The sequence below is a fragment of the Lissotriton helveticus genome, chromosome 2_1 (genome assembly GCF_964261635.1).
Source record: "Lissotriton helveticus chromosome 2_1, aLisHel1.1, whole genome shotgun sequence".
NCBI classification, from domain to species: domain Eukaryota; kingdom Metazoa; phylum Chordata; class Amphibia; order Caudata; family Salamandridae; genus Lissotriton; species Lissotriton helveticus.
Genome location: NC_136059.1, coordinates 360,419,920 through 360,443,014, shown reverse-complemented (window position 1 = coordinate 360,443,014; position 23,095 = coordinate 360,419,920). Strand labels below are relative to the sequence as shown.

Here is a 23,095-nt window from a genome sequence, read left to right as displayed (position 1 = left end):
TGAGGCAGTGTTGGTTCATCCAGCCTGCAAGCTCCTGCATGCACGTTTTGAAATTAGCAGCAGCCAAGGAGGGTGTCTGGGATAGGGAGATGAGGAGTTGGGTATCGTCGGCATAAGATACTAATTTTATGCCGTACGATTGAACCACCTCCGCCAGCGGGGCCATATAAAGGTTGAACAGGGTGGGGCTCAGGGCCGAGCCCTGAGGCACCCCCTGTTCTAGGGCAATGCTGTCTGAGAGGGAATTGCCTCTCTGAACCTGGAAGCTTCGGTCTGTTAGAAAGGATTTAAGCCATCCCAATGCCGCCTTTGTGACCCCAGCCTGGTTTAGACACTGTAGCAAGATGGAATGAGCTACAGTGTCAAACGCAGCACTGAGGTCCAGCATTATGAGTGCCATCGTGTGACCCTCATCAGCTCCTGCCCGAAGCGTTTCAGTAGCTCTCAGGAGAGCTGTCTCGGTGGAGTAATTGGTCCGAAAACCAGACTGAGAGCTATGCAAGGATTTGTTAGCTTCAAAGTGAGCCATAAGCTGTTTGTTAGCAATTTTTTCGGTCACTTTAGCAAGATAGGGTAATAGAGAGATTGGTCTCAGATTTTCCAAGGTGTCCTGACTTACATTAGGCTTCTTTTTGATAGGCAATACAATTGCCTTCTTCCAATCAATCGGTAAGAGCGCAGAGGAGAAGGATAATTGAATTATATGCCTAAAATAGGGTTCTAGTACCTGTAAGCTCTCTCTGAGTACTTTAGGGGGAGCAGGGTCCCGAGGGGAACCCGATTTGACGCTCTTGCAGATATTTATAAGCGTATCGGGAGTGGGAACCGAGAAGTATTGAAGGCAAGACTCAGTGGAATTAGCAACAGCAGTTTCTGTAAAATCACGGCCGGATGGCAGCTTGTCAGAGAAACTGGTATAGATGTTGGTGATTTTATCTGAAAAGTAGCGAGCAATCTTATTGCAAGTTTCCACTGAGTTGTCGCAAAGCGCATTATCATTATTGAGCACAGAAATTTCTTTAAAAATTTTAAAAAGCTCTTTAGAGGAGTTCTCTGCCTCCCCAATGCGCGTCTTGTAGTGCATGGCTTTAGAAATACGAACTTTTTTATAGTATTCCTTTTGCGCTTGTTTATATTGAAGTTTAATAACTGGGCAAAAGTTAGTACGCCAATCGCGTTCTAATTTTTTGCACACAGATTTGCTTGCTTGTAGTTCAGCAGTGTACCAGGGAGTGGATTTTCTGGGGTTAATAAAATTTTGAAGGTTGCGAATAGGAGCGGTTTTATCTAGGGCCCTTAAAATTCTGTCCTGCAACTGACTGTAGGCTGTTTCACAGTCAGTGCTTTCAAGAGAGTCTCCTATTCCAATCAATTTATTGAACGTGTCCTGAGAGAAATTTTTCCATTTCCGGCGCTGGTACCGGAGATCCGTGTCATTTTTTTTCGGGTCGGGCTCAGACCTCAGCAGGTAGAAAGGAACAATGGAGTGATCTGACCAGGGTACCGGAATAGGAGAAAGAGCGTGTACTCTAGAAACGTTCCCAAAAATGGGGTCAAGAAGGTGACCTAGTCTGTGAGTGGGATCAAAATTTATGAGATCTAGCTGCAGAGACTGGAGAGCAGACCTAATGTCCTTAGCTCCGGAGTCGAGGGGGTCATCAAAATGAGCGTTCATGTCGCCTAGCACCAGGAAATTGTTCTTCCTAATAGCGAGGTGAGCAGTGTTTTCAAGTAGGCTGGATGTAAAATCATACAGTTCCTTCACAAATAAGTATAGAGAGACTAATTTTAGACTCTCCCCCACAGCGCCCGCATCGTAACAGTGACTCACCGGAATCGTGAAGAATCACCTTATCTAAATTCTAATACTCATCCATACACAGAGCGCCCTTGTGTGTATGTAGGTGAGAATTACGATCAGCTCTTTTCATGAGTATATGTAGCTGTGGATGCATTGCCTTCATTTCTTCCCCAATTTGCATCCATTTCACAGTCTCGTGCCTCTCCAGCTATCTCCCTGTTGAATATACCATGGATCCATAGAACCCTTCATTATCATTCGCTTGCCTGCTTGCCTCACCTGCACCAGGGGTAAGTGCATATTCCATGAGATACCATGCCTTTAGTCGTTTTCCTACTAAAATGTATGATACCGTCCTACATGTTGAATTTTTCATTCAATTTCATACAGGTCCCTGCCGGGATCCCTGTAAGTTTTTCTCGCTCTCAGTTATACCTCACGGTGTCACCCTGTTTTAATAGCTGAACAGCACAAGCTCCCTACAGGTACACTTTTACTCAAGTGACTCACAATACTACATGATAATATTGTAGTATGTTCCTACACTGTTGGCCCACTAGCTAACATATCCTTATCATACTTTATAGGTGTCCCCACATTGACCAGTCCTGTGGAGACCCCACATTTAATACGAGTCGAAACGTCGTCAACAGCTAAAAAAGGAGAAAGACCATGCCCAATAGTTGCTTATACTCATCACTATTGCATACTGATTGTTAATGTTACTAGGTCGCCTCTTTTGAATGAAACTAAAAGTAAACTAGAAACCTCCTGTTTTTATACACGTCATTATTTCTCACTTCAGTAGTAGAGGTTCTCTTTTTTTCTATAGGTTCACTTGGGACACACCGTCAATTTGTTATTATTTGTTTGTATGTATATGATATTGTAGATGCTTTGTAAGGATTGGCTACGTTTATTTACATAAACTATGTGAATTGATGATCACACTCACCAAGTGTATCTACAGCTTCCTTTTTTGACATTCCTGATATCACCTACATTGCCATTGTGCTTTGCATTTATCAGAAAAAAGATATATCTATCCACAGGAGCCATTGTTCTTATAAAACTTTATGCCCAGGCTCCAAGTGAGTAGGGTTCCCTTGTTTCCTTTCCCAGGACTCCCTATTCCGGCAGATAAATGGGCTGCTAGGGTCCTTAGACTGGGCAGGTAAGCGTAGCAGAGTCCAGCTGGAGGTCCTCAACTGCATCTATCTGAGGGCAGATTTGGGCTCCCGGATCTTCAGCTGTATTACCTAGCTAGTCTCCTTCAGTATGCAGCGCTGTGGTGCACCAAATGCCCTAATTGGGATAAGAGGCTACTGCAGGGTATAGTATCGGAGGAGGGCCTCCCAAAGCTTCTTATTTGGAGTCGTAGGGTGCTGGCAAGCACTCCCTACATAGTGACCCAGGTTGCACGGGCATGGCAAAAGACAGTCGCATGTGTATTGAAATGTGCGCCATACACAAAGCTTCTTCCCATTTGGTGGCTGCGTCCCTTCTTGTGTATCTGCGCCTCCATGGATGTCATGTGGTGGGTGGATGGAGGCTGTCAGAGGGCAGGTGATATGTACTTAAATCATTTGTTTGTGATGTTCATTGAGGCTGGGAAGCGTATTGGAGTGGGTCCTGGCCGATTTCTGCAATATGCAAGTTTGTCCCATATAGCTGTGCGGTTTAGATGGGTTTTCCTGAGGAACCAAACGAGTCCCTGGTGCTGACGGGACTGCTGGATCTGGGCTCTAGTAGGTGTCTCATTTTCCAGTTGTATAATGCCCTGAAGGGAGATTAATAGACTAGGCGTCCGCATGTGGTAACTGGAATGGAGACCTGGACCTTCCACTCACGGATGCGAATGGAAGCATTTTTTCCCTCTGTCAAGGGGAGAGTAGTGCAGGTGTTCACAGACAACACCACCGCCATGTGGTACTGCAACAAACAGGGCGGGGTGGGGTCGTGGACCCTATGTCAGGAGGCCCTGTATCTCTGGACATGGCTTGAACATCAGGGCATTTCCCTGGGGGTTCAACACCTGGTGGGTTCACTGAACGCCAGGGCGGACGAACTCAGCCGCAGGTGCATGATGGATCACGAATGGCGCCTTCACTCGGTGGTGGCGCAATGTCTCTTTCAGCAGTGGGGAAAGCCTTTGTTAGATCTATTCGCCACCGAAGAGAGCGTGCAATGTCAGCAGTTCTGCGCGTTGGATATTCCAAGGCGGCACTCGCTAGGTGACGATTTTTGTCGCGAATGGAGTTGCGGTCTGTTGCACGCCTTTCCGCCTATACCACTTCTGCCCGAGTGCAGAAGAAAATCAGGCACGACCGGGCCCAAGTCATTCTTGTGGCTGTGTCTGGGCTCAAAGAGTTTGGTATCCCGAGCTACTCAGTATGACCATCGATCCCCTGATCCGACTGCCTCTTCGGGAGGATCTTCTGTCACAGCAGCAGGGGACGGTCCTACACCCGAACCTGTCCAGTCTCCACCTCCTTGCGTGGAGATTAAGCGGCAGCAGTTGATTCCTTTCGACTTTCCTAATGACGTCTGTGATGTCATTCTGGGAGCCAGGCGTCCCTCCACTAACTTGGTATATGCCTGCAGGTGGAACAAGTTTGTGGCATGGTGCACAACAAAGGCTGTGGATCCCCTTTCTGCCCGTCTTTCAGAAGTCCTTTGGTTCCTTCTTTCTTTGGCCCAGCACGGTTCTGCTCTGGGCACTATCAAGGGCTACCTTTCTGCTGTTTCAGCCTTTCTTAGGCTTCCTGATCATCCCTCTCTTTTCAAGTCCCCTGTTGGGAATAGATTCCTCAAAGGCATTACTCATCTTTTCCCTCCTATTCCCTTCATCATGCAACAGTGGGACTTGAACCTGGTTCTCACATATTTAATGTGTGCTCCCTTTGAGCCTCTTCACAACAGTCTTCTTCGTCTGTTAACTTTGAAGACTGCTTTCCTGGTTGCCATCACCTCTGCTAGGAGAGTGAGTGAGCTCCAGGCTCTTTCTTGCAAACCTCCTTTTCTGTCTGTCCATCTGGACAAGGTTGTGCTCAGAACACGTACATCCTTTCTACCAAAGGTTGTCACTGCCTTTCACATCGGGCAGACCATCACCATGCTCACCTTCTTTCCGCCTCCACATCCTTCCAGAGAGGAAGAAAGGCTCCACCGTCTGGACACAAAACGTGCTATCTCATTTTACCTGAAACGCACACAACAGTTCCGGGTGGATGACCAGCTCTTTGTTGGCTACGTAGGCACCAAGAAAGGTCGGGCCGTACACAAGCGGACTATCTCCAGATGGGTCGTCTTGTGTATTAAAGCCTGTTATTCTCTGGCAAAAAAGGAGCCTCCGGTGGGGCTGCGGGCCCTTTCCACCATTGCGACGGCTGCCACTACGGCATTGGCATGTGGTGTCCCCTTACAAGACATCTGTCAGGCAGCTACGTGGGCCTCGCTGCACACTTTTACTAAGCACTATTGCCTGGACGGCCAAGTCCGGAAAGATGGCGTCTTTGGCCGTTCTGTTCTCCGGGACTTCCTGGTGTGATCTTGGTTCGCAGACCCACCACCGGGGTTGGTTTTGCTGGGGTATCTATTCTAAGGTAAGGAATCTATCACTAACTAGTGTTTCTTACAGATATACCGTTACCGAAGGTAAGTAACTTGTTCATTCAGCATTGTCTGCTGTGCCTTTTGCCACTACCTAGAGTGGGTAGGAAGATGGTATAAAGGTTTGCTCAGTTGAGCCTAGTGCGGGCAATGTGCTGTATTGCTATTCGTTGGGCGTGTTTGGCACCACCAACGCAGGGGAAGTGGAGAGCTAACCTGTTGGAATGGGCGGTGGCAGAAGAATGTAGGCTCAAAAGGGTCCACACGGATGAAAATACAGAAAGAGACTTGAAGCTGCGCGGTGCAATGGTAAGCCACCTGTGGGAGGACAGAGGAGAAAGGTTGAATTGATCGGTCCCAGGGTCGCAAGTGACTGATGGGGTGCCATCCCCAGATGGTAGAGGCGGGTCCGGAAGTGCTCCAGCACGGTATTGACACACTCACCCTCCCTTCCCCCCCTTGCCCCCACCCCTCAAAAAGTGAGTATGCTATGATGGAGAACTCGTATGGTTGAAAGTACGGATGGCAGATGTCGGGTGACTCCACCCCTCCAGACATTCAACCCCAGTCCCTTCCCCGACAATCTGTTAACAAGTATTCGCCTTCCAGTTGTTACTCACATCTTCAAGATGTTTTGTAAGTTGGAAGGCCACAGTACCTTTACTGCAAGAATGTTTTTGTGTTGTTCTGGCTTCCTGCCCTGGGTGTTTGTAAAATATGCTTTGCATTTTCGCAAAATGTTTTTAAAGAAATTTGAAGGAAAATAAAACATGCAACCATAATTGGAACATATATAACAAAATACATGAATCAGTATGAAAAACAAAACACAGCAGTACACTTATAGAAAAGGTTGATAAAACAGCAATTTCAATTTTCTGATAAGTTTTAACTAAATAAATATGTGCATCCACTGCCACATAACCGTAATTACAAGTTCTGTTCATCGGCATATTGACTAAATCTGTTCATGTTTATTTCATGTCCTTCATTTTTAAGATAAGCCTTTCTATAGCTTTTTAAATTATGTAAAGGCTCAATTTCTTGTAAAGAAAAGTGGACTAATATAATTGGTAATTGTCATTTGTTTACTGAAAAATTGTTAGTGGTTTACGTAGCTTTATTTTAAAGCATGCATGTACATCAATAGCATATACCAGTTTCTTAGTGTGATTTTTTCAGTGAAAGTGTTTAATTTTTTACAGACTTTTTGGTGCAGTATCTTGAACAGCAAGTGTGTTCTTTGAATTGGGATGTAGGCTTTGTAACATACACACTTCAAGAAATTGGAGTACCTATTCCTAGATTGCTTGAGGTATATGATCACCTATACAAAGCACGGGTAAGAGATTGATTTACTTTTATGACTTGAATCATACCTGGAGATTAAAATATTACAATGAGGCATGTATTGCCAGAATGTGATGCCTTTAACAATTACGATTACTGATAAAGCGAATATCTGATATAGACTTCTAGCTGCAGATTCCTTACTTTTGAATTTCACAGGTGCCAGACTGGATCCAGGAACCTTTGCGTAAGCAGTACCCCCGTGCGCCATCAGGTAACTCTGTTCGGGTCCTCGGGGCATCATTGGCACCGAATATGGCATCATGGTCACCTATATAGGCACCACCCAGGCACTCGGACGTCAGTTCTTTTATTTCCGCACCAGTTAGCACTGATCCAGAGAAGAGCTACCCTTCGGTTTCTTTTTGACAGTCTTTTTTCTACATTTTGTTGAAGATTTTTCTTGTGTGTCAAGAATGTCATCCAGAAATGTAGGATGTAAGCCACCTTGTCTGCTTATGATGTCTCCAGCGCAACCACAACTCACAGTTGTGCTCTGATTGCCAAGCCATGGCGCCGAAGGCTTTGAGGGATCGGTCCCTAAAGCTGCTTCCGGCTCTGCAGTCGATACCATTGAGCACGACTCCTAGGGGTCTTGGACCCAATCGAGGAAAAGAAAATCGCGGACCCGCTCCAGGAGCCCCAAGTCCTCTTCGTCGCACTCAAGGTCCTCAAGACACTCAGGAAAGAGGCACGAAAAGAAGTCATCTTTTAAACGGACTTCAGCTTGACCTCATCCGTCGGCTGGCGAGACGAGTGGGGAACATCGATGTTCCAGGCAGGATTCTGTTGAACCGTTGCCAGGTCCAACTCCCCGCCTCCCCGTTTCTGGAAGGTGGAACAACCCCGCTCAAATAAAGGTGTTTTGAGATGGCTGACCCCTTCAGATCGTATTCGGGCCCGCAGTGTCGGAGAAGGCTCCATCCGGTTCTGCACTAACTGCTCTGGTGGGGTCTCATGGATCTGGATCTGGATTGGCGCAGGTCGTGCCAACGTGAACTTCTCTGACGGTCCCTATGTCAATGGGCCTGGCGCCTCTGAAGTCCACCAGCGGCATCAACCCCATTCTCATCCCCGTCAATTCTGCATTGGTCAACGCCGATAGGGCCTAGTGGTCCTAGGTTTTTTCCTGATCGTTTTGTGAAGCAGACACGTATGGGGGAAAGAGTGGCAGGGGTCAGCTAAGGATTCCCAATCAATCTCAGTACATAATCAAAACCTAACCAAAGTAAAAGGGGTTCATCTGCGCCGGGCCGGCTAGAGATCCGAGTAACCTCCAGGTGGGCGGAGGCGACCAGGGAACAGGTAGTCGGATATTCTTCAAATGGGTCTGTTGATGGGAGAATCGTGATGTGGGTTTCACTTCAGCTTGGTCGGGCTCAAATCCATGCCCAGCGAGGCAACCCTGGTGCTGTGCCCATGTCTCCCATTACTTGTTTTCTGCACCAGCCATGCAGTACTCACATACATGGTAGTCTCTCCCACTGCAACTTTCTCCCCAATCTATGTCCACTGGACTTTGGTGTATCATGTGTCCCCAGCAGCCTACGATAGAGACCTGGCATGTTGAATTAGAGCCCATATTACCTAGTCCGTCAGACTGCTTTAGCCCTCTGGTATCTGCATGGTACTCCGGCCCGCAGCAATTTGTTTAACATACTCCATTGCTGCCTTTGGGGAGGTGCATACTTTCTGGCTGCCCTGGTAGTCAACTTGCAATTTGGCTGTGTACAGCTGGCGTACTTGATTCCCTCTTGTTGCATCTCCTTTTCTAGTGGGAGGTATTCTATGCGAGCAGCCTGAACAGTCGCTGGTAAGAAGGTGAGTTAGTTTCTTTGATGTCATATGCCTTGTTGCAGATTAAACAAAACCATTTAAAATAGGGTCCAAGGGATATATATTTTAAAGACCCACACCTGATTTTGTCCCCAGCACCAACTGAATTTATAACACACGAAACAGGGGGTCTAACAGCCAAATTGAGAGGCTACACTGTCGATACTGAGTCAACAAGATCTCAAAATATCTATCGCACACACATAACGTATTAATAAGGATAAAGAAGGAAAAAGGCTAACACTACATGCATAGAGGAGACCGGTACATCATCGATTATTCGTAAAATGGCTGATTAATCCACAACAGATTGTAAAGGGTTTCCATCAAATTAGACTCAATGATCAGTCCTATCATTTGGCCAAACCCATGTGCAAATGAGGCTGGTCCCCTGATCAGTGGGACACTCAGCTCCGCACCTTATTGTTGTATCAGGATTTGGTCCACCAAATACACAAACCGTCCATGATGACTGATCTTTTGATGGTAAAGTAAGAAGAAATAGTGCAACGAACAAGAAAGTAATTTAAAATAGGATGGAATGTCCTCCTTCTAAATACTTTATTCTGCGGACTGGACACGCCTCCTAATTAAAAAATAGAACAGTGCAAGAGAAGACAGTGACAATTATCTGTCTACATAAGGGCCAACATGTTTCTGCCTAACGGGTATTTAATCCCTTGGCATTCGTCAGGGCCTCTGCTCGTATAATAGTTGCACTCCTAATAGTGAAATATAGAATTCACCACCATCACCAAAACAAATTGTAGTAAAACTGGTTAGAAACGGTACAACCTGTAACAACCATGGACATTAACCCTCCGATTCACAATGGTTACTGTGAATTCTGTGAAGGAAAACGTTATATCATTAGTACTGTATTCGATGCATCAGTCTCATGTGCATAGTGTGTCACCAAGCCAACCAATAATGTGTGTCAGAAAATTAATTTTTATGCTTACCCTTTGTGGTAGGGCAATAGACCTCACCTCACCTGGACACTGCTCAGGTACTAAGAGGCCCCGCACTACAAAGATATAGGGAAAACAAAAGAATGTGGCAAAGTACTGTAAATAAATTTTTTCGCTTTACACCCTGCCTATAATCATTCCTATTGCCCTACCACAAAGGGTAAGCATAAAAATTAATTTTCTGACACACATTATTGGTTGGCTTGGTGACACACTATGCACATGAGACTGATGCATCGAATACAGTACTAATGATATAACGTTTTCCTTCACAGAATTCACAGTAACCATTGTGAATCGGAGGGTTAATGTCCATGGTTGTTACAGGTTGTACCGTTTCTAACCAGTTTTACTACAATTTGTTTTGGTGATGGTGGTGAATTCTATGTTTCACTATTAGGAGTGCAACTATTATACGAGCAGAGGCCCTGACGAATGCCAAGGAATTAAATACCCGTTAGGCAGAAACATGTTGGCCCTTATGTAGACAGATAATTGTCACTGTCTTCTCTTGCACTGTTCTATTTTTTAATTAGGAGGCGTGTCCAGTCCGCAGAATAAAGTATTTAGAAGGAGGACATTCCATCCTATTTTAAATTACTTTCTTGTTCGTTGCACTATTTCTTCTTACTTTACCATCAAAAGATCAGTCATCATGGACGGTTTGTGTATTTGGTGGACCAAATCCTGATACAACAATAAGGTGCGGAGCTGAGTGTCCCACTGATCAGGGGACCAGCCTCATTTGCACATGGGTTTGGCCAAATGATAGGACTGATCATTGAGTCTAATTTGATGGAAACCATTTACAATCTGTTGTGGATTAATCAGCCATTTTACGAATAATCGATGATGTACCGGTCTCCTCTATGCATGTAGTGTTAGCCTTTTTCCTTCTTTATCCTTATTAATACGTTATGTGTGTGCGGTAAAGATATTTTGAGATCTTGTTGACTCAGTATCGACAGTGTAGCCTCTCAATTTGGCTGTTAGACCCCCTGTGTTTCGTGTATTATAAATATGCCTTGTTGCACCCTGGAGAGACGCAACACTGTTGTTCGATAGCTCAGGAGCAGCGCTATAATAAGGCTAGGGGAGCCTCACGCCTCGCAACCAACCATCTGTGTGCCGTTTCGACCACCAGCACACTGGAGAATTGCTGTGCTCCTGCCCTTCCACATATAGCTTCTACTTGGCGGTGTTGGTGGACCCAGAACCTCAGTAATGCGCAGATTACTCTGGTGCAAACTTGCTTCAAAGTCCTCATTTTTGCCCTGAATAATCTTCAATACTTTCTCCATGTTGAGATATTTCGTCTGGGGGATCTGCAGGCTATCTTCTGCTGTGGAGTTGTGCTGTCCTGCCTCAAGTTATTCTCTCGGTCTGCTTGTCCAGCCTGGTAACAATATGATCAATAGCAGATCTAGCGTGTCTATTTTACCATCTATAGACTGCTGGCTTTGCTGCATCACCAACAGTGTGGATTCTAGCGCAGTAGACCCATGGGGCTTGTATGTCTTGCTTCGAGTCTGACTTGGCTTCTCTATGGGTTTTGGCGGTGCTCTTGGCCTCAAAGGTGAGGTGAGTTTGGTTTCTGTCAGTGCCACCTATGTGTTCTCAAATGCTCAGCTTATTAACACAGTTGCCACGTGTGAGTTTCTCCACCGTGCAGGACCGGGTTGTCAGTGTCACTCCTTTGTTCCCACTCTGTGTGGAACCAGAGGGCCCCCAACTCAGCAGCTCCCAGGGTGCCCCTCTGAATTTATTATGACCAGCACTCTCACAACATTTGTGATCTGGCCACTTCCACAGGTAGTTCTGCTCCAAATCTTCTCACCGGGGTGATCCTGCCAGGGCCAAGACCACTCCCGCCACTGAGCTCGGCGCAGCCCCCCATTGCCCACTGGTGTGGCACAGCTCAGAAGACACAGGACACCCCCTCCGAGGCACAGAGATACCCTAAAACCATAGACTGATCCACCCCTGTAGGAAGGTAGGATCTTTCTGCATGGTTACCCCCACTTTTTGCCTGATGCTAAGCTGATTTTAACTAGTCTGACTGAGATCCTACTAATCAGGACCCCAGTCTATCTGCTTTCTCCCTTAAATTGTTGTGGTTAGTACTTAGGTACATCCCAGATTGGATACTGGGGTACCCGTATCAGTCACTAGTATATGGTACTAATGTACCCAGGGCATAGGTACCCCAGAGGATCCCCATGGGCTGACGCATGCATTATGCCACCCATGGGAGACCATTTAAAATGTGTCTACAGGCCTGCCATGGCAGCCTGTGTAAGCTAGCGCTAGCACCACTTACAAAAGATATAGGTTTCCTATATCTAGGGTCACTGCACTTAAAACCTATAAGTCACCCCTATAGCAGGCCTTATCAATCCTGAAGGCAGGGTGCTTGGTTCTAAGTGTAAGGGTGCCCCTGAATGAGCAAGACACCCCTACAGCCTACAGAGTCCATTGTCCCAGGTTGTAAGTGAAACAGCTATATACTATATAGAGGGGCACCTCTTAATTACACAATGACCATCTCGAAATTGGCTGAAACAAATCCCATCATGTTTGGTATCAAGCATGTAGGAATCATACCCTCACAAGAAGTGCGTTCCAGACTTGTTAACGAATAAGATCGTGCCAACTGCGAGAAAACTGTCTCGGAGGGGACAGACAAAGACTCACTTCCCTCATAATGCTTCATATATTATTCAATTTCTTAATTTGAGTGGTTTCTTTTTTAACTTTTTATTATTCCTCTTGCACTTTTTATGAAATGAAAGTGTTTATAATTGTAAAACAATTTCTTAAATGTTCGTTTTTTAAATCATTCTAACATATTGCAAATGGTTTTAATTAACTGTGCAATTAAATAAAATCTAATCTACCCTCACACTGTAAACAGTGTGGGAGGTATGATTCCAAGCACTAGAAGAGCCCTCCATTAGGCTCTCAGTGTCCCCGGTGTTAGCCTTCTAGACCCAGACAGCACAAAATGGTTGCTGCCGACCAGAGACCAGATTCTGCCCTTCTGCTGCTGAGCCAAGTTCAAGCAGGGGAAGGCAGAACAATAGGCATCCTGTCACAGAGAAGTGTGACCACCTTTCAGACATGATTTAGTGGATTGTACCCGGGTGGGTGCGCTTGCAGCACCCCTAAGTCGGCATGAGGGGCACATTTTGTGCCTCACTGCATAGTCCGTTTAAACCAGCTCTTTAAGTCGTTGGCTCCCGCTCTTTCACGAAACTGGACCCTCTCCTGGGAGGCTGAAACTTCCCAACCCTTTCTCTAGGGTACTTAACAGCTTACATGGGTGTAGGCACCTGGATTCTTCGTGGGACAAGATTCAAGTCAGATTCAAGTCAGACACCACTTCTACTGCTACCGTCTGGGCACTCTGGACTTTGTTTGTGCTCGAGTTCGTCTCCCTTCCAGTCTGCTGCATCGTCTGTGCCTGTACACCATACAGGAACCTTCCAAGGCCTGTGGGCATCAAAGACACCTGAATGAATCTCCCTTGAAGTGAAGGAGTCACTTCCCTGCTTTCGCAGGCACAGCAACTAAGCTAACCAGTCTGCTGAACCTGAGCTCTTCCGGAATCCGAATGGTTCTGCAACACATGTGGTGGTTCTCCCCAGCTCTAGAGGCCTGCCCTGCCCTCTCACCAAGTTTGAGGCCAGTATCCCCCGTGGGAACCACAGTAACCAAACCCCTGTGCACCGCATCGACTTGCAGTTGCAAAGGCTTGTTGGCTTCCTTCCACCAAGATCTTCGGGCTCCAAGTAGCCCCAACCTCAAGTCTTCGTCCACATCGCATCGTTTTCAGCATGGCTTGCATCAGCTGTTTGAGGTCCTCTTGCGACTCCAGTGCCTCCGGTTTGTGGGTCCTGTTGAGGGTCATCTTTGCTTCTTTTGTGCTCCCCTGATTGCTTGGGCCTGCCCTTACTCCCCTGCTTGGGCTGAGTCCCCTAGACCTTGCTGGTCCCTATATCTGAAAGAGACACGTTAGTGATAGATTCCTTACTTTAGAATATCCCCAGGCGTCAGACTGGATCCAGAAAGTTTTGCTTAGCAGTACCCTTGCGCGTCAGTAGGTGGCGTCCTGCGGCTCCGTGTCCATCACTGGCGTCGCCAGCGCAGAGATGACGACACATAGAGTACTTAGGTGCCACAGATGCGCGCTGACGTCAGTTCTTTCTTTTTCCGCACCAGTAAGTGCAGATCCGGATTGAGCACGTACCTTGGTCTATTTTTGACCACTATTTTGAGACTTTTTATCTCCCCATTTTTACAAAGACAAACGAGAACCCACAGGAGCCGCTACCAGCACTGCGTGCACGGTATTCGATGAACTTCGGACAATCATCCTTGTCCTCAAGAAGTATCGCACTGCCGCTTGAACAGCTCTATCAAGTTCATTTGCTATCATTTACCGTTGGCAGCATCACAACACTATTTTAAAGATCATCTTTATTTTGCAGCATCCCAGCCATTCATTTATCTGCACAAACCCTTCCAGTGCTGCTCCGGCATTGAAGTATTTCCACCTATATTGGTCAAGCAACACATTAACCAATTTTAAAGCTCTGACCTCCACAATTGAACTCTCGATCTCTTGATGCCTTGCTGACTAAGCACACAGGTCCTTGCAGACCCAGGAACATTGTGGCCTACATTAAAATTTTCTGACGAAGGCGTCCACATACGCCGAAACGCGCGTCGAATGAGATACTAGCTCAGCCACAACCTTTTATTGAATTGATTGTATTTATGTATTTTTTAACTTATGATTATTTCTCATGCACTGTATGAATTGTACACAACTTTGATCAATAAGTGGTTTTTAAATGTATTTTTTTATATAGTGTTTATCTCAAATAAAAACTATTTCTTGTACATGTACTTGTTAGTTTGAAATTTTCGACTTATCTACACATTCTTTCATTGTTTATTGCATTGTAAACTGTCTAGGAAGTTACCCACGTACTGTTTTTCCCTGTCCTAGAAGACTCTAATTGCCAGGGGGTCCCTGTTTTTTCATATACAGCAACTAAGCTGACCAGTCTGCTGAACCTGAGCTCTTCCGGAATCCGAATGGTTCTGCAACACATGTGGTGGTTCTCCACAGCTCTAGAGGCCTGCCCTGCCCTCTCACCAAGTTTGAGGCCAGTATCCCTCGTGGGAACCACAGTAACCGAACCCCTGTGCACCGCATCGACTTGCAGTTGCAAAGGCTTGTTGGCTTCCTTCCACCAAGATCTTCGGGCTCCAAGTAGCCCCAACTTCAAGTCTTCGTCCACATCGCATCGTTTGCAGCATGGCTTGCATCTTTCGATGAGCTGTTTGAGGTCCTCTTGCGACTCCAGTGCCTCCGGCCTGTGGGTCCTGTTGAGGGTCATCTTTGCTTCTTTTGTGCTCCCGTGATTGCTTGGGCCTGCCCTTATTCCCCTGCTTGTGCTGAGTCCCCTAGACCTTGCTGGTCCCTATATCTGAAAGAGACTTGTTAGTGATAGATTCCTTACCTTAGAATATCCCCAGGCGTCAGACTGGATCCAGAAAGTTTTTCTTAGCAGTACCCTTGCGCGTCAGTAGGTGGCGTCCTGCGGCTCCGTGTCCTTCACTGGCGGCGTCAGCGCAGAGATGACGGCACAAAGAGTACTTAGGTGCCACACATGCACGCTGACGTCAGTTCTTTCTTTTTCCGCACCAGTAAGCGCAGATCCGGATTGAGCACGTACCGTGGTCTATTTTTGGCCACTATTTTGAGACTTTTTATCTCCCCAACCTACTCTTGGTGCACGTAGGGATGCCCGGTTTCAAGTCCTGTGGGACCTGTCGCCGAAACATGTCGGTAGAGGACCCCGACAATATTTGCCTCTACTGCCTGGAGGCCGGCCACGACTCCTGGGACAGCCGCGACTGCCGTGCCATGGCCCAAAGGCCTTACGGGAGCGGCGGCGGAAGCTGATGGATGTCCAGCATTTATCGCGTTTCCGCTCCCGCAACAGCTCGCGGGACCGGAGACGTCGCTCCTCAGACTCCAAGTATTCACCCTCGGATTCCACTAAGCGTCGCCATAAAAAGAAGTTAAAGAAGCGTGTTCGTTCTCCCACGTCCCCCGTCGCTCCTCGGAGGCAGACGAGGGGGACAGGTGCCTCGCTCCTGCGGCTCCTCTGGAGGCAGAGAGTTCTGCGGACCCGTGTCCAGATCCTGCTGGCCCGGTGCCACAGGATCCTGCAACGCTGGCTCCGGCACCACCCTCGGCTCCCGGCCCGGGGCCCCTTCGGTGCCGCACTGGGTGCCGTTTATCCCAACCCTGCCCCGGTTCCCAGACCATTTTGTTTCGGCTTGGGATCCGTATTGGGAACCGCTGCCAGTCCGGCCTCATTCACGGTGCCGTTCCCGACGCTGTTCGTCCCCTCTCCGGCTCTGGCTTTGCTGCTGCGACCGGCCCCCTCTACACCAGAGGCGGACGATGGCTGGGATTGGTCCAAGGACCCGCTTGCTCGATAGTGTGACTCCAAACTCGATTGGGTGGACGACTCGGAGGATGCAGGCGACCTCGATGTCTCTTCTGACCCGGGGTTCGTCTCTCCCCCGCCTAATAAGGAGCAGGGTGCCTCCTACATGAAGGTCCTCCGTCGGGCTGCTGAGGCCCTCAATCTTGACCTCCCCACAGTGGCCCTCAAGACCAACCTCCTCACTGAGGTGCTCCAGACACCGTCTACTTCGGCGGAGCCGCTGCTTCCCTTTAATGACGCCCTAACAGTGGTCCTCTTGGACACTTGGTCGAGGCGGGCCACGGGGGCCCTGGTGGATAAAAACATTGCCAGACGCCCCCGACCGGCGCCCAGTGACCCCTCTTTCTTGACCACTCACCCTACGCCTGAGAGCCTGGTCATTTAGGCCTCGACGTCGCAGAGTGCCTTTCCCACGGCCCGGCCGGATAAGGACTCTAAAAGGCAGGACCAGTTTGGGAAACAGTTGTTCTTTCGGCCAGCCTCGGGCTGCGGTCGGTGAACACCGCCTGCTTGTTGGGCCACTACTCCCACGCGGTGTGGGACGCCATTGCCCAAGTGTTGTCTCAGTGTCCTAAGGAGGTGCAGGCTACTCTTTGTCAGGCGATTGCAGAGGGCAAAGATGCGGCTAAGTTCGCCATCCGGTGTGGGTTAGACACCGCCGGCTCCCTGATCAGGGCGATCTCTACGACCGGGTTGCGTTCGACCGGGTTCTCACCCAATGTCCAGCGTTCACTTATGGACATGGCCTTTGATGGCACCCACCTCTTTGGCGACAAGGCTGACAGTGTACTGGAGCGCTTTAAAGACTCGAGGGCTACGGCCAAGTCCCTGGGTCTTTCTACTAAGACCCCGGCCAGTCCTGGTTTTCGTTTCTTTCATAGCCAGGGTTTTGAAAAGTAAATTTTGCCATGTTCTGTGTCCCTACGCCTCATCCATCATATGTTATGTGTGCATGACCAATATGCATATGTTATTCCCCATGTCCGATTAATGACGCAATTACAGTTGTGTCCACCTCTAGTATGCCAGTTTACAGTCCTCGTGAATACTACGAATATCAGGCCTATGTAAAGTTACGTTGCCACGTTTCCCAGTGTGCACGTTATTCCATTATAAAGTCCCTGTTTCCAGGCCTCAACAGGGCCCGGTCCCTAGATTCAGCTCCTGTCTCCTGAAGCCTCGCTAAGGAGCGATCCAGCCCCCACCTGTATCCTCGACCTTTCACTTACTTCCTGCCTCGCAGTGCCCGGTGTAGCTTGGCTCTGCCTCTGAGTCTGCCAAAAGTATGTTATAGTTCCAGTTATCAGTTCAGTCCTCCTTCTCTGCATTCCTAAGCTACTGAACTGCATCAATAGTTTCCGTCATTGTCTAGCCCATTCGTCTCCACGTTAGAGAAATACTGTATTTAATGGTCATTTAATATTCTTCATCACGCACTACATGTAGAATAAATGTATGCTCCAGTCTTAGAGTCAGTTAGCTTTTCCCCTCATGACTTATAGTTTATGTCAACATGTTCCCTAAACATCAGATACCAGATAGGGTTTAGGTACATGTCGCTCCGACCCTCCAGACTTTAGTCTCTGCTCCTAGCACAGAGTTCATAGCCCCCAGCTTCTCCTAGTAACACGTCATTGCCAGTTTACGCGCACCACCAGGTTAGAGGTCCCGGCTCCTTAGGTAGCCCCCTCCTATGTTTCCGCCCCATTCATGACATATTCTGTTACGTTTGCATCACATGTCTATGTATACTCCCAGTTACACCTACTTTTACTGTTATCTTTCGCGACTGTTACGCGTCACGCCTTCTGCTCCACCCACTGCTACGCCTACTGCAATGTAATGCTATGTGTTCGCGCTATGTATATATGTTCCTGCATTGTTATTGAAAGTTAGCGCGCTCATCCCAGACCCAGCCCCGGCAGCTGCCGGGCCACTCTAGCCCTTTCATTCTGTTCTTATGCAGGTTGTCCTGTCCCTGTCCTTTATGCTGTAATAAACCTGCAGAAACTCCTACTACCTCGAATCTTGACTCTTATTTATTGAGCTATCTGTTATGATATATGCCTAGTAAAAAATAGGGTATTATTTATTTATTTACCACATAATGGCGCCCGAACAGGGACTTGCCCTTTCCCCACGCGTCGGTGAAGCCACGCCGACCCCCTGACCCTCTGCAGCCGTGACGGAACCATACCGTGCACCGGCAGATATTTCTGCTTCAAGTATCCCTCAGGCCCACGGAGGAGACGGAGGAGGCGGTCCAGCATCCAAACGAGACGGTGGAGGAACGCGGCGAGTCCCGACCAGAGCCCAAGCCGAGAGTCCAAGGTCCGAGGTATCCGGAGGCCCATCCGTAACTGAAGTCCGAAGTCCGTCGTCGTAGCAGTCCAGTCCCGTCCGAGGCCTTCCGTTCCGTGCTGCCCGGTGAGTACCATTGCTGGGGTAGTATCTAGACAGGGTCAGTCTAAATTGACTCCTGGTCCGTGGGTTGGTGGTACCCAGACTCACAAACGAAGTGTTCACTTAGGTGGATACGGGTCTTGATGCGTCCCTTTATGGGACCGGTATGTTCCGTACTGTTACAGCAGTGCATCCAGTAATTCTAGTCTGTTCCGTTCTCGAGAAATTCTTGTATTTCTGTTCTCAGTATTCCAGGTAATATTCTGTTCGAACTGTTATTTATAATGTTCTTCATGTATTTTAATGTTGTGGTATGAGTGCGACGTGATTTCGTGTTTTCATTGTGTATTGTATTGTGTCCAGATTATAGTCCAGTCATGCCGCTCTTTTCCAAGTTACGTCAGTTAAACACTAGAAAGGGTTTATTAGAAGAAGCAGTTCCTGTTCCGCCTAGGGACAGTCCAGGTCATTTTATGTATCAGAAACATGGCATAAGCGCCATATTGTATTTAGATTTATGGGTAGAGTATACCAAACAGTTAGAAGAAAAGTATAGATGGCCCGTATCGGGCACATGGGATGCCGAATGTATCATGCGAGTAGAAGAAGCATTATGGAAAAAGAAAGCCAGACAGTCACAGAAAGATGCCATCGAGTTATGGCGTAAAGAAGCTCATAGAAGGACCGAGAAAGAAATCAGAAAGTCAGAGTTAAGTAGAGAATCCCAAGAACGAGCCCAAGAAAGAGAATTAATCGAGATAGGTGAACAGGTCAAAACTGAACAGTCAGACAGAGGCATGCCCTCATTAAGGGTATGTATCCTCTTCTTGCCGAGGGCTTGCCAAAAGCGACCCCAGAGGCACCCAGTAATTTCCCGCCACCGTTAGTTCCGACCAAGCTACGTCACAAACCGACCGCAGCTGATATTTTTATTTCATCCTATTTGGACGACACAGTCCCAGAATATGTAAATCCTGTTCGCGCTCCGCCTGTCCCTGTAAATCAGGCACTTCCCGCTCCTCCAGACACCGGAGTACCTGCTACGGTACCCCCGGTCCAGCCCGCCATGCAAGTCCAGCCTACAGTTCCATTTCCCACTCTGCCAGGACGTAGAGCCTCAGTAGACGATTCCAGTCTAGGGGCCGCAGGAGGAGGTCTTCCTCAAACCCCGCCGCCACACAAGCGTTTAACGTTAGCCGAATTACATGCACAAGCGTCACAGCGGACGCCCAGATATCAGTCTGTAGCAGAAATAAGGAAATCCCTTGCCGAATGCTGTTATGATCCAGTCCCAGGCGAGAATAATATGGTTTTATATTCATTGCGCGTAAGAAATGTGGCCGAGTATCTAGTCACCTTACCGAATATGAAAGAAGATCTAGACAGAATATATCGTTTCATCCGTACAGGGGATGATCCAGAAAGTATTAGTAATGCCATGTCTCAAAGGAAAGCCGAGATCCAGCTCATGATATTAAAGTTCCTGATCAATTGTCTAATAAGAGAACAAGATTACCCGTCTAAAGATTCCGCCGAAATGAGAATCCTGACAAGGTGGAGTGATAATATAGCCGAGGGTAAGCACAAGACCGTCGGTGCTATGGAAAGTATGTACAAGAAAATCCGTAAAGAAATAATAAAGATACACGAACAACGTCAAGCAGCACAAGTAAGCGAGAAAGAAAGTATCTCTGATCCTGAAGAGGAAGAGAACGAGAATCCCGCCAGAATAGAGTATGTAGGAAAATCCAGGTTTCCAGATCGCCATTTACGCCTAGAACCCAAGTTTACTCTCCATCATTTAGCACCAGAACAAAGTTCTCTAGAACAAGTATTTCAAGCTACCGATCACATTCTGAAATCACGAATCGGTTACAGTGAGTTAAGTAATATGCATGAACAAGAACTAGTCCGATCAGCAGTCCGATGGATTACTGATTCTACCACTTTTCCAGACGAAATAGTGGCACAAATGTTTCTGAAATTGCCCCCAGCCGAGCAACGACTGGTGGGTATGTATATGATCCAGCACCTCATTACTCTGTATGAGGGTCAACATTCTGATCCAGGCCCGTTACACGATATCCTGAACGAGTTACTCCAGTATAGATGGAGAGGTCTAGGTACCGATTTAATTAGTGTCATTCTAGAACAACGTCACAAATATAGAACGTTTCTGAACCCGCATTTTGTTCATGTCTCACCTCCAGAAAGTAAGCCGTTTTACATAGACAGACAGAATCCGTTACGAGAAGTCCACCCAGTTAGAGGAACGGGTGGCGAAATGCAACGAGTGTTTGTATACACTCCAATCACAAAGATGGAACTCCTCGAGATGAAGAAATTAATTCCCTGTCATGACAAAGATCCAGCAGGGTTCCATAGAGAATTAAAAGACATGCTCCGTATGGGAGAATACACTTACCCAGATATCATTAAAATGTTAAAGGTCCTGTTACCCGCAGGGGTATATGAAAAGCTAAAGGAAAAAGAATGGGAGGTGGGAGAGAAAAAGATAGATTGGGCAGTTCTAGAAGCAGAAGACAAGGCACGAGTACCAGGTACCGGTCTTGGAGATAAATGTAAAGAATTACCAGAATTATTGATTCAAGTTTTACCCAGATTATTGACAACGAGAAAAGAAGACTGGGATGCAATCTCAGCCTGTAAACAGAAACAAGATGAAGATATTAGTGATTTTTATTCTAGATTTGAAAAATGTTTCAGTATTAATAGTGGTCTCAAGACAAGTAGTGAGTCATACCCTCACCTTTTCGTTACTAAATTAGTCGAGAATTCAAGCCCACAAATTAAAAACCGAGTTTTGAAAGTCGAAAGCACCTGGCAAGCAAATACCCCGTCCCAGATGCTCCAGATGCTCCAGTACCACCAGAACAGAATTAGAGAAGAACAAGAACACGAGAGAAAACGTATGAAAGACACGAAAATGAAAGTGCTAGTTGCACAATCTGTTCCTCAAGACAGCCAGAAGAGGGGTCCGAATCAAGCCAGTCATCCTGCAGCTCCCGTTAAAGGGAACTGCAATTATTGTAAACAGCCAGGTCATTTTATAAACGAGTGTGCAGTTCTGAAACATAACATAGCTACTGGTAAGACTAAAGAAAGACCACGACCGCCTAGACAAGAACAAGTTTCACAGATTCCTCAGTCACAGAATGCACCACAGACAGTTACCGCACCGCAGCCTATTGCTGCAACACAGCATGTTACATCGCAGATGTACCAGTATGCACAGTCCGAGTATCCAGAGTACCAGCCATATTCATGAAACAGCCTAGAGAGGGAGGTAGGCTTGCCTCTCATCGAGATACCTGTAGATCAAGAAGGTCCCTATGTTCATAGTCAAGTATTAGGGAAAGACAGAAAGTTTTTGATTGATACAGGGGCAAGTAGGACCACAATTAGTCATGCCGAAGTTCCAGGGGCTCCGCTCTCAGGCTCAAGAAATGTTTCCCTTGGATTTTCAGGAAAACCAATAGTTAATGAGATTTCAAAGCCAGTCACTCTAGAAGTAGGTCCATTGTCCCGTACTACTGATCTGTTACTTACTAAGTCATGTCCAGAAAATCTGTTAGGCATTAAGACACTGAAAGAATTAGGTGCAGTTATTTGCTGTTCCCCAGAGGGAATACGATTGTTCCTACGTGACTTTAAGGGTCACTATGTATTACGTGATTTTGATTCCAGACTGTCTCAAGTTCCGCAGCATTTATGGGCGCAAGGTCCAACTGATGTAGGTTATATGCAAATCACACCCCATCGTGTGACTCTCAAACCAGGTGTAGTGTTACCCCGAATCAGACAGTACAGACTGCCACCTGAGGCTGTAGCAGCCTTATCCAAAATTATTGACGAGCTCATGGCTCAAGGAGTAGTTGTAGAAACTGACTCCAATGTATGCAATTCTCCGATCATTCCAGTCATGAAACGTACTGATCCAAATGCACCTCCAGTATATCGATTAGTGATTGATTTACGAGAGCTTAACAAATGTATTATTCCTCAGTACCCAGTTGTCCCAGATATTTCTTCCCTGCTAACTGCTATTGATTCCGAAGCCATGTTCTTCACTGTCATTGATCTCAAGAATGCATTTTTTAGTGTTCCAATTCATCCAGACAGCCAGTTTCTTTTCGGATTTTGTTTAAATGGAAGGAGCTATATGTTTACACGCGCTCCTCAAGGTTTCACAGAAAGCCCTAGTATTTACAGTCAAGCACTCAAGAGACAACTAGACAATATTCACATGCCAACTGACACTGCCCTGCTCCAGTATGTCGACGATCTACTGATCACAGCCCGTTCTGAACGTGACTGCGAGCGAGCGTCACTTACAGTTCTGTATTTCCTAGCCGAGATGGGGCACAAGGTGTCCCCTTCGAAGCTCCAATTCTGTGTTCAGCAAGTGGTCTACTTAGGACACTTACTGTCCAAGAGGGGTAGGCAGTTGACACCCGACCGTATCCAGTTGATAGCGAGTCTTCCCCAGCCCAGAACCCAGAAGGAGGTACGTGCCTTTATCGGCCTTACTTCTTATTGTAGACAATGGATTCCACAGTATGCATTTCTAG

General features: G+C 47.1%; 1 protein-coding gene and 1 long non-coding RNA gene across 3 annotated transcripts in view; one reads left to right on the top strand and one right to left on the bottom strand.

Annotated features, from left to right (window-relative positions):
- Positions 1 to 23,095, bottom strand: part of LOC144817980 (uncharacterized) — a 347,207-nt gene that overhangs the window by 119,871 nt on the left and 204,241 nt on the right. The gene's annotated exons all lie outside the window — the stretch shown is intronic.
- NUP155 (nucleoporin 155) overlaps positions 1 to 23,095 on the top strand; it is an 898,957-nt gene that overhangs the window by 770,663 nt on the left and 105,199 nt on the right. For both annotated transcript variants that reach the window (XM_078674974.1, XM_078674975.1), the window contains one exon: positions 6,619 to 6,755. In XM_078674974.1, the coding sequence (XP_078531100.1) occupies positions 6,619 to 6,755 (137 nt within the window). The remainder of the gene's footprint in view (positions 1 to 6,618; positions 6,756 to 23,095) is intronic.